The sequence below is a fragment of the Seriola dumerili genome, unplaced genomic scaffold, assembly GCF_002260705.1.
Source record: "Seriola dumerili isolate Sdu_G_001 unplaced genomic scaffold, Sdu_1.0 BDQW01000002.1, whole genome shotgun sequence".
NCBI lineage: Eukaryota > Metazoa > Chordata > Actinopteri > Carangiformes > Carangidae > Seriola > Seriola dumerili.
This window is the reverse complement of record NW_019174257.1, coordinates 6,406,637-6,421,590: the sequence shown is the minus strand read 5'-3', so window position 1 is coordinate 6,421,590 and position 14,954 is coordinate 6,406,637. Positions and strand designations below refer to the sequence as shown.

General features: G+C 39.8%; 2 protein-coding genes across 2 annotated transcripts in view; both read right to left on the bottom strand.

The window, feature by feature from the left end:
* Positions 1–2,828, bottom strand: part of LOC111235088 (ATP-binding cassette sub-family A member 1-like) — a 29,133-nt gene extending 26,305 nt beyond the window's left edge. Inside the window, exons 1-4 of the mRNA XM_022763447.1 lie at positions 2,763–2,828; positions 2,418–2,511; positions 1,679–1,820; positions 678–802 (exon numbers count right to left, since the gene is read on the bottom strand). Of these exons, the coding sequence (XP_022619168.1) occupies positions 678–802; positions 1,679–1,820; positions 2,418–2,511; positions 2,763–2,828 (427 nt within the window). The remainder of the gene's footprint in view (positions 1–677; positions 803–1,678; positions 1,821–2,417; positions 2,512–2,762) is intronic.
* Positions 2,829–4,462: 1,634 nt separating this feature from the next.
* LOC111217072 (amyloid-beta A4 precursor protein-binding family A member 3-like) lies at positions 4,463–14,869 on the bottom strand. The gene is made up of 11 exons (XM_022738772.1): positions 14,602–14,869; positions 12,422–13,439; positions 12,245–12,275; positions 11,971–12,116; positions 11,603–11,689; positions 10,008–10,196; positions 8,608–8,787; positions 7,130–7,342; positions 6,096–6,215; positions 5,636–5,776; positions 4,463–5,504 (listed from the first exon to the last, which is right to left on the bottom strand). Exons 2-11 carry the CDS (start codon positions 13,424–13,426, stop codon positions 5,433–5,435), a joined length of 2,184 nt encoding a protein of 727 aa, XP_022594493.1. The 5' UTR covers positions 13,427–13,439; positions 14,602–14,869; the 3' UTR covers positions 4,463–5,432.
* Positions 14,870–14,954: the final 85 nt, after the last annotated feature.

Sequence of the window (14,954 nt, the reverse complement as noted above, 5' to 3'; positions counted from 1 at the left end):
AATGGCCACATTCAGCTGGTCACTCAACACCTGTTTAAAACCATTCCATGGCTTTACTGTAACCCTGACTGCCACTGTAACCTCTCAGTCCTGCTCAGATAAGTCTGGGAACAGTGACGGTTCAATAACAAATCCTGAAAAGATTTCTATGCTTTCTTGTTATTGATTGCCTGGAGGGGCTTAAATCTGTTATACTTTGTATTTCATGCACATATGGGTTCCAGTAGCTACATGACAAAGAACCCGCGCCTTCACTGATGTGTTCAAACACTGTGATCTTCTCGTCTCCCTGTACTCCTACATATATCTACTAGATATAAGATTTAAGTTGCACTACAACTTCACTGACAGAAGCTAAGGCTCTATTGGGTTTCCCCATATACATAATTTATTCTGAGTCCTGGAAAACAATCTTTAAGATATACACTGATATAATATACTCTTGTCCGTCTTGTGTGTTTTGCCATACTACAATAACTGGACTCATTAATAATGTGAAATATAATGATAGCTAAGTTTCTCACTAACCTTGTCCACTCATGGTTTTTAATACGAATATAAATTTTTCTGAATAAAGTGCTTGCGGAAAGAAGACACCAGTGTGTTTACGCATCACTATGTCAGCATGTCAATGCATCCCTTCAGGTGAGTGCTAGAGGATATTAAAACTGTGGTACTTGGCCAGGTTCCAGGACGCTCTCCCAGCCTCTGGACACTCTCCATCAGGTCCTGAAAGCCCAAGAAGCTCCGGTTTCCACTGTAGGACAGAACAGTCTGGGCGTCCACAAAGAGACGAGACAGTCTGTAGGAGCAGAGCAACAAGAGGAGTCCTTACTGGGACAAACAGGGGCGGTTTAGTCACATTCAACAGCAGACTTTTCAGTTAACCAGCAAACACAAAACTCCCATTTGTGAACGCCACCAGGTGTGTTCAACGAAGTGCTCAACTGACTCCAAATTTAAATTAGGTTCATTCAAACAAATGTTGGTGTTTCTTGCATAAAAAAGATTGTTTCACATAAGCAGCTGAAAGAAGAGGTTTTAACAGCCTGTCATCTCAGCTTAATCAATAATAATACAACTCAGATGAAGGGCTGAAACTATTACAACAATTATTTTCATTATCATTTCATTTTGGCAATTTATCACTCTTTATTATTCTATATACATTAAATGTGTGAGTGTCAAAATAACAAAAAAATGACCATTTCAACTTCTTAAAGCGCAAAGTGAATTCATCAAATATTGTGTTCAATCATCGTCCTCAGAACCCGAAGAAATTTACTATCACATTACAAAAGAGCAAACAAGCCAATTCTCATATTTGAGAAGCCGTAACTAGGAAATTCAACTAATCAACTAATGTGTTAATTACCTAGTTACTACCTTAATGTGAATACTAAATAAATAAATAAACTAAATGTTGACTGTGACGGATGAATTTTTTTTTTTTTCAAAATGATTTCTGTATCACTGCGGAATGAAATGAAATCAGCTGCTGCCTGGAAAGTAAGTTATTATCCAGAAACTTAAGGTATGCTTTGAGAAATTTTTTACTTATTCAAATCTTTGTGCATAATTTTAAACTCTTGTGATTTTCTGGGCTGACTGTGAACTAAACCGCTACACACAGCTTTCCATGTTTTCTTTTTCTTCTTTTTACCTCCAGTCTACCTACATGGAGTTGTCAAAGTTGCCAATTTGGCCCGGTATCTCCCCTGGTGTCGGACTGTGGAAACAGGGGTTGTTGATGTTGCAGATAATGCCCTGAATCCAGGGCAAGGTGCCTCCTGATGGTAAGGCTTTGTTTGGAAAGTGACCTACAAGCAAAGGAAAAGAAAAACAACCACACAGAGTTCAGTAGAAGAAGATTAGCTTAAAATACAAAACAATGAAATTACTGTGGCACTGACCTGAAACTCAATCTACAGACACCAGACTGAATAATAATCCTAGAAAGCTGCTGTTATCTAAATGAATAATGTGTTTTTTGTTAAGTAATATCAAATTATAATGTTATTATCCTGAACCCAACGTAAGCTGCCTTTACATGCAAGACTGATCTGAAGATTTAAAAAAAAAAACGGCAAAGAAAAAGTATGATATAACTTTGTCTTGATGTAAGGAAGTTTTTAATTTGAATTAAAGGTGTTAATGTAAGTCACTGACCAATTAGCTTACATTGTGTTGTCTTGCAATGTTGAATTAAATTATGTTATCATATCATGTCACCTTATACTAATGCAGGACTTCTAAATTAAGGTCAAGAACACAGCAGGTTAGGAAAACAAATCGTGCGTGGCTCAAGAATCACTCTGTTAATCCTCTTTATCTGGTTGGCAAAGGGCTAGTTCTCAGACCTGTAAGTGTGTTTGTGTGCGTGTGTGAAAGGATACATATTACATAATATCACTCACATTGGCTCTGTTTGTAAGGAGGGTGTGAATGACGAACAGAGATGAGGATGACGAAGAGGAAGAGTGGCCAGAGGAGCTCGATGATCAGCTGGATCTGCATGAGAGGAGAACATGGGAGCTGTTAATGGTGCATCAAATACTGTCAGAGACCAGCAGGACTATCCCCCAACCCTGTCACCTAGCGTGTCCTACACTGTAGCTGATATGGATAAAACTTGAGACGGTGGAGTTATTATAGTCAATTTTTGCTACAAAGCTGTAAATAAAAGGCTTATTCAATGTCCAAGCTGTGTCTCATATCATATTTTTCTTACAGAATAAACAATCTATTATTTTCATTGTCACCTTGTTTCTCCTGCGGTATGTGATGTTCTTCCAGAGCAGGAGTAAGAGCTGTCTGAAAAACCCCATGGCTCTCAACAGCTACCTGCCCATGGTGTGATCCTGGAAATCACAAAATGTGGTAAAAAACAAAACAAAACAAAAGCGACAAGTTCAGCAGAGATGTTGTGTTCAAGTGCGTCTGAGGCCGCTCTGCCCCTACTTCAATTACAATTATTTCATTGTCCTAAGTGTTTCCTGTCTTGTTCCGTCCCCCATGGAATTAGTCATAGTAATAAGCTATATGCTAATATGAAGCTATTTATTATTGAGGACTGTATTGAGAAACTGTACGTGACCTTTCCCCTGCAGAGGGGAAAGCCGAGGCTGAGGACAGCTGAACTTAATCATCAGTAGAGTACATCTTTTTTTAAACTTTTCCATTTCATGCCCCTTGATTTGACAAAACATATGTTGAAGAATATTAAACCAACTGCGTGGAAGATCAAATATGATGTTTTTATATTCATTGTGAGTGAAGGTTGTCTTGTGTGCCTGCAGTGATCTGCTCAAGATGGACAATCCCCTGCTTTATCCTGAAATCCTCCTGATCCTAACAGCTTACCTGTGTCACTCTGAGACTTCAACATTCACTTCTGCTCTGTGAATGCCTTTTCACCGTGGCATCTTCTGCATGTTTGTGCTGTAGTCAATAATCTGGATCACGATTTGTGCCAGGTTAGAAAGAAGGCTCATTTCCTCTGCAAATCGTTTTGAAAAACACTGTGCAACTTTAAAGTGAAACTATTTTCATGCATTCATCTGTTTAAATTTAAAGACTTTGCAGACGTCTTTGCAGGTGTCAGATACAGGTTTTGTAACCTCTGTTTTTATCGTTTTTTAAATCTGTTTTGACCATGTACATTGATTTCCTTTCCTGCTTTATGGAGATTTACAGCAGCAAAATATTGGATATTATTTCAATGTAATATATTCGTAAGTTAATGGCATGGTACAGGTTAAAAATGTAAAATTAAGTTACTGGTACAAATTACTCCGTAAATTAAATTTCAACTTAGCACTATTCATAATATAAGGGCATTATTGCATGCAATTCGGGAAACAACTCATTCAAACAAAATGTAAAGTAAAAATATAACTTAAATGCTATCATTAACGCAGTTACCAGTTTATGTCGCTGTCTCATCTGGTAAATAAAATAATTAACAGTAAACCAAGAAGGAAAAGAGGAAATCCCGTGCTAACTAGCGTCACATTAGGATGTAGCTCTCTTTTTAGCATGTTACTCAATGATACTATTATTGGGTTTACAGGCTCTTTCAAAGAAAATAAATACAACCTAAGGAGCTCCAAGGACTCATAAAACTGTAGTTAATTATTACCTTTCTGTATTATAGGTGATAAAATCTCCTTTCCGTGTATCGGACACACCAACGATCGGTAGCTTATCAGACTCTCAATGTTTGTCATAGCAGGTGGAAGGTAAAGACATCCCGCCCACAAGCAACGCTGATTGGCTAAAGTACTTTCAAGGGGTAGTGGTCAAAGAAGCCGGTAACGGATCTGATTGGTTTTGGTCTATGTTTTGGTAAAAGTTGACAGCTGATTGGCCAGCCCTGGACAGCAGTGTTACATACATGCCATCAGCGTCTTGGATAATAAGAACTGTATTCTTAGAATATTAATGTATTAATAAAAGGCATTATTTTATTAGTACAAACAGCAGATTATTACATGTTATACCTGCAACTACATACAATATTAGTAGTAATAATAATTAATTATATGGTATTTGCAATTATCACATTATTCTTATAACGACTGTAATTTCAATTTAATAGTTTCGGTTACATATACTGTTCAATGATAACATCCTCACAGGATCATCCTTATCAAAACTCAGCAGTACCCAATACTAAGTCATTGGTTTTCAGAACATATGGCTTTATATTTAGAAGCCGAAACTTATTCAGCGACCACTGGCTCACAATAAATAACATCAAAAAGACATCTTACAGATCATTTTAATGAACAACCACAATAGCAGATTCTTAAAAATATAAGCATCTCTCTATCAAATAAGGCAGTTACCTTCAATTTTGCATGATATCTGCTTCCTGTCAGGCACAATCAGGGAAGCCTTGAATGAATGAACTACAGTGCTGCACTCCGTAGCCTTCTCTGAAGCTTGTGACAGACACTTGTTGATATGCACATGTATGTGGAGGACTGGAAGTCCATCACAATGAAATAAACAGACCCTCTGTGCTGATTCAATAAAGTTTCCCCTGCAAGCACGTTTACCTAAGACACACCAGGCTGGAAGACTCATATGAGTACTCGATATTGTTCACCACCATGTAAGTTAAGTGTAATCAAAAAATATTGCGCTTATGCATTACTGCATCTCAGCTATTGCCTGCATTGTTAAATATCTGATAAATATAAATTGCGAGCTAATGTCTATCCCTGTCACTTTAAAATATGTTTTTACAATATTCAAATGGACTTCATCTTAAAAATATATAGCTAGACTAGATTGTTGTATTCAGTGGTGTGACAACAGCTTATGATATGCTGTACGATCAATTGCATAATATTTTCTGAGTTTGGCAAAAGTTCATGTAGTTTGAACACTGTGCAGTATTTTTGTCCTTGATGCAGTAGAAGCGTTCAAAGAAACACTGGCTGCTCCTGTCCCGTTAAGAGCCGATATGTTGAAGCTGGCATCGTCTTCAAGTGAATCTGCCCAGAGAGAGAAAAATCTAAATCTAAACTGCGAGAACAGCTTATGATCAGTTTTCATATTCTCCAAAATAACTATCAAGTTATAAACTATATATAATTGTTCATGTAAGGATTTCATCCCTTCTCACCTCTCCGACTGCATTTGTCAGGCTCTGGATGATCTTGTCATGTGGAGTGGCAACAACACTCTGCCCGTTGATTTCAATGATGCGGTGCCCGACACGGATGCCTCCTCTCTCTGCTATACCACCCCGCATCAGACTGCAGATCTGCAATGGGAAAAGAGGAAGGGATGCATTAAATGTGTTTGGAAGCTGGAGTAAGTGAGGAGGTGAACCTCAATATTGTTTTGTCAAGCTACCCTTTCATTTACCAAGGCAATACTAACTGAGTGCAGAGAGCTCAAAACACATTTATACATTTACAAATATTCCCAAAAGTAAGCTGTGCAGTGAATCCTTTTTTTCTACTGTTGGGCAATTAACAGTGAGGGAGGGGAAGTATTCCTCATTTACTCTTCTTCTTTCACACATGGTTTAATGCAACAAACGTAATAGTGAGACAGTAGAAATATGGATATTGACATACAATGCCATCTTCCACACTGAAGCCCAACTGAAACTTGGGATCTGGCCTCCTGATAATCGCCATGGTGACCGGAGGACAGTGGACGATACTCAGCTTCACATACTTTTGGCTTTTCAGGTCCTGAGATGGAAGAGAAATGTAAATGAGAGCAAGTTAAGGGGATTGGTCCAAGGTGACAGCAGTATTTTTTTATGTGTTGTCAGTGTCCCGTGTCGTCTCTGATGATTTCCTGAATGCTCGACCACATCTGATGGTTTCAAAACACCAAAGATTACATACTTCCCAACACTAATTACAGGGCTATTGTGTTGATTGCATTATACTTTATAGGTGTTCATCATACTGCTCCCACTACAGGTAAATGTTCCAAAAGCTGTTCTACCTTTGCAGGAGGAAACCTATTCACTTTAAATGTGAAATATCAAATCTCAGCACCAAAAACTTGCAACATACATCATCAGTGAATAAATACTCTTGTTGTCCCTCAGAAACCCAACAGTGTGAAGTCACTGGTGCTGCAACGAATGTTTATTGTGTATTTTGTTGATAATTTTATGATAATTGTCTCTAGACTGTGAAACATCAAATAAATAGTGAAAAAATGCTTTTCACAACTTCACAAAGATGAATGTGACCTCAAATGTCTCGTTAAGTTCAATCAGTAGTTCCAAGCCCAAAAATGTCCACGTTTACATCACTTAAACAATGAAGAAACAAAATGCCTGATTATTATTTTTCTGTTGTGCAACTAATTGTTTATTAGATTGATTGTTTCTGCTCTGGATTCCACTATCGAAGCCATATTGATACACTCTCACGCTGCATGGAAACACAGTGCCATCTAGTGTGCTCTCAGGACAGTGCATAAGCAAGCTTATGTAAAGTGAAAACAGTTTAGGCAATTTATTAGATGCCTCACTGAGAAATTCAGCCATTTGCAGCCTAAAACCAAAGCAACACAACTTTTATTATTACTCTTAGTAGTGTTGCTATCATCGCAGTGATTGAGTCTGTGCTGAGCCTTCCCTTCTTACCCGGATGATATTCTGGCAGGTGGTGATGGGAAGACCCACCAGGCTGGTGCTGTTCACAGACATGATGCGGTCACCGATGCTGAGCTCGCCGCAGCGCTCAGCTGGACCTCCGTGAAGGAGGTTGGCCACCACCACAGTGGGCAGGATAGAGCCCCACCCTGACTCCACCACTGCCAGCCCCAGGATCTCTCCAGGAGCCTTTGTGATGACTACCTGAACCACAAACACACAAAAATCTGGTTTACCAATGATTTCTCCACAATTATCTATCACAGGATAGCATGTACACAAAGTAATGCAGTAATATGCACAGACAAACAACAATGAACACATCTGTATTATTAAAAATAATCAGTTTTTCTCTTTGTAACTCTGTGTATTAATACTAAGATCCACTCTTTGACATATCTAAGGAGTTAAGCTGCTGTTATACTTAAGAACATGGACATGGTTCTACAGTACAGTACATATTACACTGGGTAACTGTTTTCCACACACATGCAGTTGTCACACTAGGTGTTTCAACAGTGCGCAGTCACAAATTTTGGGTGACCATCACTGATGCAGAACTTATAATTTGACCTTTAACCATTTTAGTCGGTGGAGCACCTGTTGTTACCCAATTGGTCCGTAGCACTTTCTCCACTTTGATGGTAGGGAAGAAGGTGGATGAATTTTTCATCTACGGCTGACCCTTGTGGGTGGTCACACTTGCTTCAGTTGGTTGCTTCCTTGTGTGATTTGGTTGAGACTGTGCTTTTATGTTTTTGAACATTTCATGCAACTGTTCATCCCCTAATTAAGTGGTGAACTGGAGAGGCAAAATATGACAACAAACAGACAGATGGACAGTGGAGAAGTGGATTATAATGCAAGAGTGGTTTGAAAAATGTAGTTGGACATTTTGATACTTAGTTTTCAGTGAAAGTTGGTCACCACTGGAATATATTGTAGTTACCATGAATCCAAAGTGACTTTTGCTACCAAAAGAAGGAGCAGACGACATGTATTTTAAGGCCACCTTTCATGTCTCTTGGTGAGTCTATAGATAGATTTTGGTGACATTCACTTTAAAGATGGCATAAAATTCAGGATAAATGACATGTCAGAAATGAGGGACAAGTGTTCGGGCAGGAAACGAGCTGGAGGAGAGCAGGGGTGAATAGTCTTTGTGCTGAAAGGTACACTGAGCTGCAGTCCTGTCCCTCCTCTGGACTAGACACTGATCTTCTCTGTTCTTCGTGGAAAAGCTGAGACGTTATTTGAGGATTTTGTTGATACTAAACATCGACATCTCCCAGGGGTCCTCTCAAACATATTCTCAAAACATCTTCATCTTTTTAATGGCCACTTTCTGCTCTGCTCGATTACTATGCGCAGGTGTGTATGAAAGAAAAAGTGACATCACTATCACACCGAAGTATCGGGTCAGCTGTATATTTTGATGGAAGATGTGAAACCACAATCACTCTACTTACATCTCTGAGGTTTTGAGAGTCAGAGAAGTGGGCCAAGTCTCCATTGTAGAGTTCCTGACTTTCCAGGTAGTCACTGTACTCGCCGGGCCTCAGATCACTGGCTTTGATGCCACTGGCCTGCAGGAACTGCTGATAGGCCACTCCGAATGCCTGACCAATAGCCTGGGCTATGACCTGAGCCTGGATGGAGAAACAGGGAGGAGGAGGAGAGAAAACTGACTCAGGTTTCAAGATTGCTGTTATGTCATATATAGACAGATAGATACTTTATTAATCCTGAGGGAAATTCAGGCATCCAATAGCTCACATGACACAAATAAAACCCATTATCCACCAAATATAAAAAACAAACAAGCACACAAGGACAAGGGTAAAGAACAGAGTAAGATAGGCATTAATTATTCAATAGAAAATAAATGAAGTGCACAGCAGTAAGTGTTACCAGTCACAGAGGTCATGCACATTGCAACATTGTGCAGATAGTCTCTCTGTCTCTCTGAAAGCATATGTGCAATGGGTAGAACAGTGTGGTTATAGAAACAGTGCAATTGCCTGTTGTGCCCTGGGCTCATCAGATAAGCATTTGTTAAACCAGTCATGTTTATATGGAGACTTTGGCATCTGAATGGTAAGCCTCTGAGGGCATGTGTTAAGTAAATATACACACGCTCTCACCCTCTGTTTTCATATAAATAAATAAGCAAATGAGTTTATTTACAGTGCTTTTAGTACAAATGCTTCACCCTGAATGAAGCATTCCAAAAGGTTTCCTGATTTTCTATAAAAAGTGATCTGTTTGTCACTGTTTCATTAAAGTTGTATATTACATTCACTCATTCACTTAACCTCACCCATTGTAAAACTCATTCCTAAATAAGTTGGGAAAACCTTGCAGTAGAAGCAGGAGCCTCATGGCCTTCGGTATCCCACAGCTAATTAGTTTCTAAAAGAAACTCTTCCTCCTCCTATTCAGTCTTGCCAACAGTGGGAAACTGGGACGACAGCCAGACCCTTTTTACATTCAGGAGAACTCGCTGGCAGTCTGGGGGAAGGAAACCAGGCCAAGCTGAAGCTGAAACTTTAGTCCAGCAGGAAACAGCACATTTGATCTGAGATTGTGCAGAGAAAGAGACACTTTAATAAAGTCTTGAACTGTCAGCCTGTTTGCATAATGTTAAGGGTTTTGCAGCTAAAGGCTCAAGACTTCTGCTGGAGCGAGTTGTGACCACTATGAAGATCATAAAAACAGAAGGAGACACTTTTTTATCCTCAAACCTCAGCAGCTGTTGGGAGTCCAGGGTCCAAAATTTTAGATATAATGAGTCAAACAGATAAAGTCTTCCCATTAAGTAAGAAAGAAATGTGATGCTGCTGTAAGACCTTTCAATCGATTGACTCACATCCTCAGAAGAGAACACATGGCAGATCATTAAGCACTTCTTCTGAGGCCCCGAGGATGATGAAGAGGAAGAGGTGGAGGGCGGGTCACCATCCTGCCCTTTACGCTTCCTTCGTGCCATGAGGACCACGATCTCACCAATGTCGGCAATGTAAGAGATCATCTGCAGAGCGTGATCCATCATTGCTTCCTGAGTGGAAACAGGACACGAGGAGCTTAATATTGTTAGATACTGAGAAGATAGGAAGGTGTGGTTCGCAATATCAACCTGTAGAGACTTTTAACTTGCTTAAAACTCTATGTGCCCTTTAAATTGCCCCCTGGGGACAAATAAAGTTTATTGAATTGAATTGAATTGAATTGAATGGAATGGAAAGAACAATGCCCCGTCTTTATTTTTTCTCTTTTTGACAGTCAGGTTATTATTGCCTGGTAAAAATTTCCAAAACTGTCCGAGGTCACACGCTGTCCTAGGAATAACAGTGATCTGCCATAAAGCAGGTCACTGATGAGCTATGTTGACAGAAAATCTAATTAAGAAAACAATCATGAACTTGTAAAAAAAAAAAAAAAAATGATATGGGAATTTGTTGAGCGGTCAGCTATCAAATTTGAGAGGTTGTAGTGTCCGTCAAAGTAACAACTAAAAGACTTTTCAAAACGATTCTTGCAAATATAATTATAACAAAGTGATTTATAAACGCATCTTCCCTTTTTAATGCCACTGTGTATCTCAAATAGTAAGTATATTATTTGTAAATAATAACTGAAACCAAGAAACATCACCAAAAAGCTGTGATTATTTTTTACAAGTATGGTGCAGTGAGGCACAACCAGCCGTGCAAAGGGGGAGCTGACAGTAAATGACCCACTTTTACGCTCCTGACAATTCAACCACACAGTGGAGGAAAATAGACTCTACTATTACTGCAACATCACTGCAGAGCTCTGATATTAAATCACCATCCAGTTCTATATTAAGGATTCCTGCTGTGAACGCTTAGCATGAGGGTGTAAATTTAGAAGTGCTTTATAAAATAAAAGTTCAATAATGAATGTTTTCCTCTTTATATACAGTCTATGATGTTTTCACAACAGAAATCAAACCCTGAATCTAATTATATTTTAGATATTTAACAAGTAGGGATCAGGAAAAATAACATGGACACACACTGGCAACTGCAGACATCTAAGCAGCTCAGGGTTCCTACATGTTTTCGTATTTTAATTCCATTACCTTTCGATAACTCCTCCAACCAACCTCCTTTTACAACACATGTAAATGACACACAGATCATAGTAAAAAATATCTTCATGTATTCTGAAGTCATCCATAAATTAATCTCACAATTCACTCTATCATATCCATCATCAGCTTGTGTTGGCTAAAAAGCCAGAATACAACCACTATGAATGGTAACAAAGTGGTAGTATTGACACTAATAACACTGTATGATACTCACTTACACTTTATTTACATTTTTTTTTTTTTTTTTATGTGAAAAGGGTAAACTACAAGAGGAAAGGAAGATAACTTTAAAACTACTTGGTAAAAACAGACAATGTTTGCTGGTCAACTAGCAGAACATACAGTACCTGTGAGTCAGCAGTCAGCACTTTGATTCTCTGCGTGGAGATGAACAAATCCACTTCTGTCATTGGCTGAGACTCACCCTCTGGAGCCTGAAAGAAATACAGTCCAGTCAAAAGTACTTCAGGTCAATCTTTAGATACGAGTACATGACGTCATCCCAGCCAGCTGGTCTCGTCATAATAGAAAAATCTGTACGTTACTTCAAATATCTTTTCAGCAACACCACCACCCAGAAACACTACCAAGCAATGTAGCACAGCAACTGCTTTATTTTCATGATGTCAGTCAGGCCTGGTGTGTCGTGAGTCTGTTTCAAAGCAGTATCCATGGTAAGCCGATGGTTTTGGTGTGTCTCTTACTGGATTTTTACCTTTATTCGGTCCACAGCTTCCTGAGCCTGAGCCATACGAGCGTTCGTAGATGGGTTCCTGTCTGATTTGATCTGAGTGGAGCCCAGATACTTGGCACCAAATATTACCCCATCCAACAGGTCTTCAGGGTCACAAGGACCAGGCACTAAAAAGTAAAACACATTAATTATAAGATGCCCTATTTTCTTTTCTTTATTGTGTCACTGTGACATTTGACATAAAAAATCCAGCTCAATGTCAACAAGATAAAAGAAATATAGTGAAGTGACTCACCATTTTTATATGAAGGATGGTCATCAGCACTCTGCAGTGACAGCAGAGGGAGAGGGAATTAATTGCAATTGCAATTAATCTATGTTTTAAGTATTTCTTGTGTAGTTCTATGCCTCATACTTTACACCTTAGTTCATCCTCCTTTTAGCTTATTATAGTAATTGTACCATGACCTACCTGCTCACTCTCTGCAGCAGCTTCTTGGTCTGGAGGCTCCTCGCCCAGTTTCATCCACACTGGTTCAGGATACTCTTCGTCAGGCAGGGAGGTGAGGGAGTCGTCCCTGTGCCGCTGATGTTGACCATTCCCATAATGCCCCCAGAACCTCTGAGCGTCCTCCTGACTGTAGGAAACTGACACTACAGCATCCACCTCCCCTCTATGGGGCAGAGAGGTGGGACAGGGAGTAGCACCGATCTCTGTGCACTGCAGCAGCCCCAGCAGGTCTCTCTGGTGGCTTTCAGAGAACAGCAACCCAGTGGTTTCAGTGCTGTCATCTGTTATTAAGGAGGGAGCACAGTCTTCTAGCTCTGACAGGCTGGAGTAGTGATGGTGAGGTGGTGTCCGATGACTGGGATGAGGCTCTTCACCCATCAGCTGGAGCTGGCTGAGCAGGGTGTGAATGCGGCTGTGGTCTTCATCACCTGATCTTCTGTTAGCAACTTCCTCTGCAGTAACTATATTTTCCACGTCCCTAAATGTTACCTCCTCCTGGTCTTCCGCACCCTCCAAATCCTCCACCCTCACCCCTTCATCCTCATCAACTGCTGCATCCCCTTCCTCCACCTCTACTTCTGTATTCTGGACTGGCTCTGAATTATTTTGCACCAGCTCCTGCTGGTTTATGTTGAGTTGAGCCACTGTGTCACTCACGTCCAAAGGCATTAATACTGGCTCACCTGGACTGGCCTTGTCCATGTTGTCAACAGAAGGAGGGAAGCCGGGGTCATCCAGGTCATCTGCGGAGCCTGGCTCACTGGAGGAGTCAGACCTCCAGTCTAATGGAGGAGGCTCAATCAGGTTGTAGGAATCCAGATCCTCCACCTCTGAACCTGGCAGAGCTGCTACAGTCCGTCTGATTACCTCAACCCCAGAGGCTTCATTAACAGGGACAGAGTCAGACAACTGGATGTCTGAGGGCGCAGAGGTGGGCTGATCAGCAGGGCAGACGTCTGTGTCCATTTTGTACAAAAGCCTGTCAGAGGAAAACTGGTATTACTGTGTTGATTCCTGGTTGAGGTCACAATGCAGCAGACTTATAAGGAATTTGGTTAATAAGGTTTCCAACAATGGAACTAAATTGCAATGCAAAATCAGTAATTCTGATCTAAATAAGAGCTGCTGCACTCACCACGCTCCCAGTGTAAAAGACTGTCTACCACCATGACTTTAGTACTAGTAGAAACAGCTGTACAAGTTAAACCCAGCACTATCTGAAATACAATCATTCACCCTCTTGTTCTCAGTGCCATCAAGATAGAAACAGCAGCCTAAAGCTCAAAGTACATGGACAACATGTACAATGTGTGTTACCATCAAATAGACCCCTAGAGAATACCATGCTGCGCATCCCTTTTTCATTCAGTTGTCATTACCTGCAAATTAATATACCCACAAATCAACCTCCTGGAGAACAAGCAGGTTTGGTAATTCCACTCTCATGTGTTGAAAATAAAGCATACGAAACTTCACTTCAACTGATATGTTCCTTATCGATAACTGTATGAGCGTTAGTGTAATGAACAACAACACTGAAGAATCGTTTCACAAATCAGGCAGGTCTTCTGGTAAATCCAGCATCTAAATGATCCACCAGGCAAAACACTATTTAAATACCAATATGTATTTAAGAGGAAAAAAATCTCCGAGAACCAAATATCAGAGATACAGTTTACAGATAAGCACATTACTGGTTAGTAGGTGCAACTTTAACGGTCAGAATAATCAACCATTAGAAATCAAATACAACTTAATTACGTGCTTTAAACAACAGTTTAAAGCGACTTTAAATGCGCAAAATGTTAATGGGCATTGGAAATGGCACACAGTTCTCCCTAAAACCTGCAAGGCAGTATTTCGTGGAGCTAATTTGTTAGCCAAAGGGCTGGCAGTCCAGAAAACTAACGATGATCTAAAAAATAAACAAAACAAATAAACCCAAAAAGCCTTAATACAAATTTAACACTGCGAAGCAAAAACTGCTGAATTTGGCTAACTAAAGTTAGCTATTCCAAAAAGCTTAAAGCTAACTACTTAGCTAATTAACACTGCAGCACCCTGATAAGGAGTTCATTATCAAAACATGGGAATTACAATAAAAATACAAGGGGCTAAGTAGCTAAAATAGGAGCTCTTACCTGATATTTTAGGTCTTTCTCGGTTCCTTTGTGGCCAGAGAGAGACTCCTGTAGGTGCCACGACAGAGAAGTTGACGTGGTTTGGTGTTTGAGTCTTTTCCAAAACTTTAGCTTAATTTTATTCGTCATAATAACAACAACAGCACGGGTAAATATATTAATTTTACATAATCCACAAGTAAAAAACAGTCACTGTTTGTATAAAACAGAGTTCTCCTGTGATTGTGGCGGCTGCTGTTAAACCGACAGCTTCTACTTGTTGGCAGACTGTACTTGTGTGATGTTCAAGTGCTCTTGTGAACGTCCGTCTCTTGGATTCTTACCGCACGATTTAACAATAAACTCGATTATAA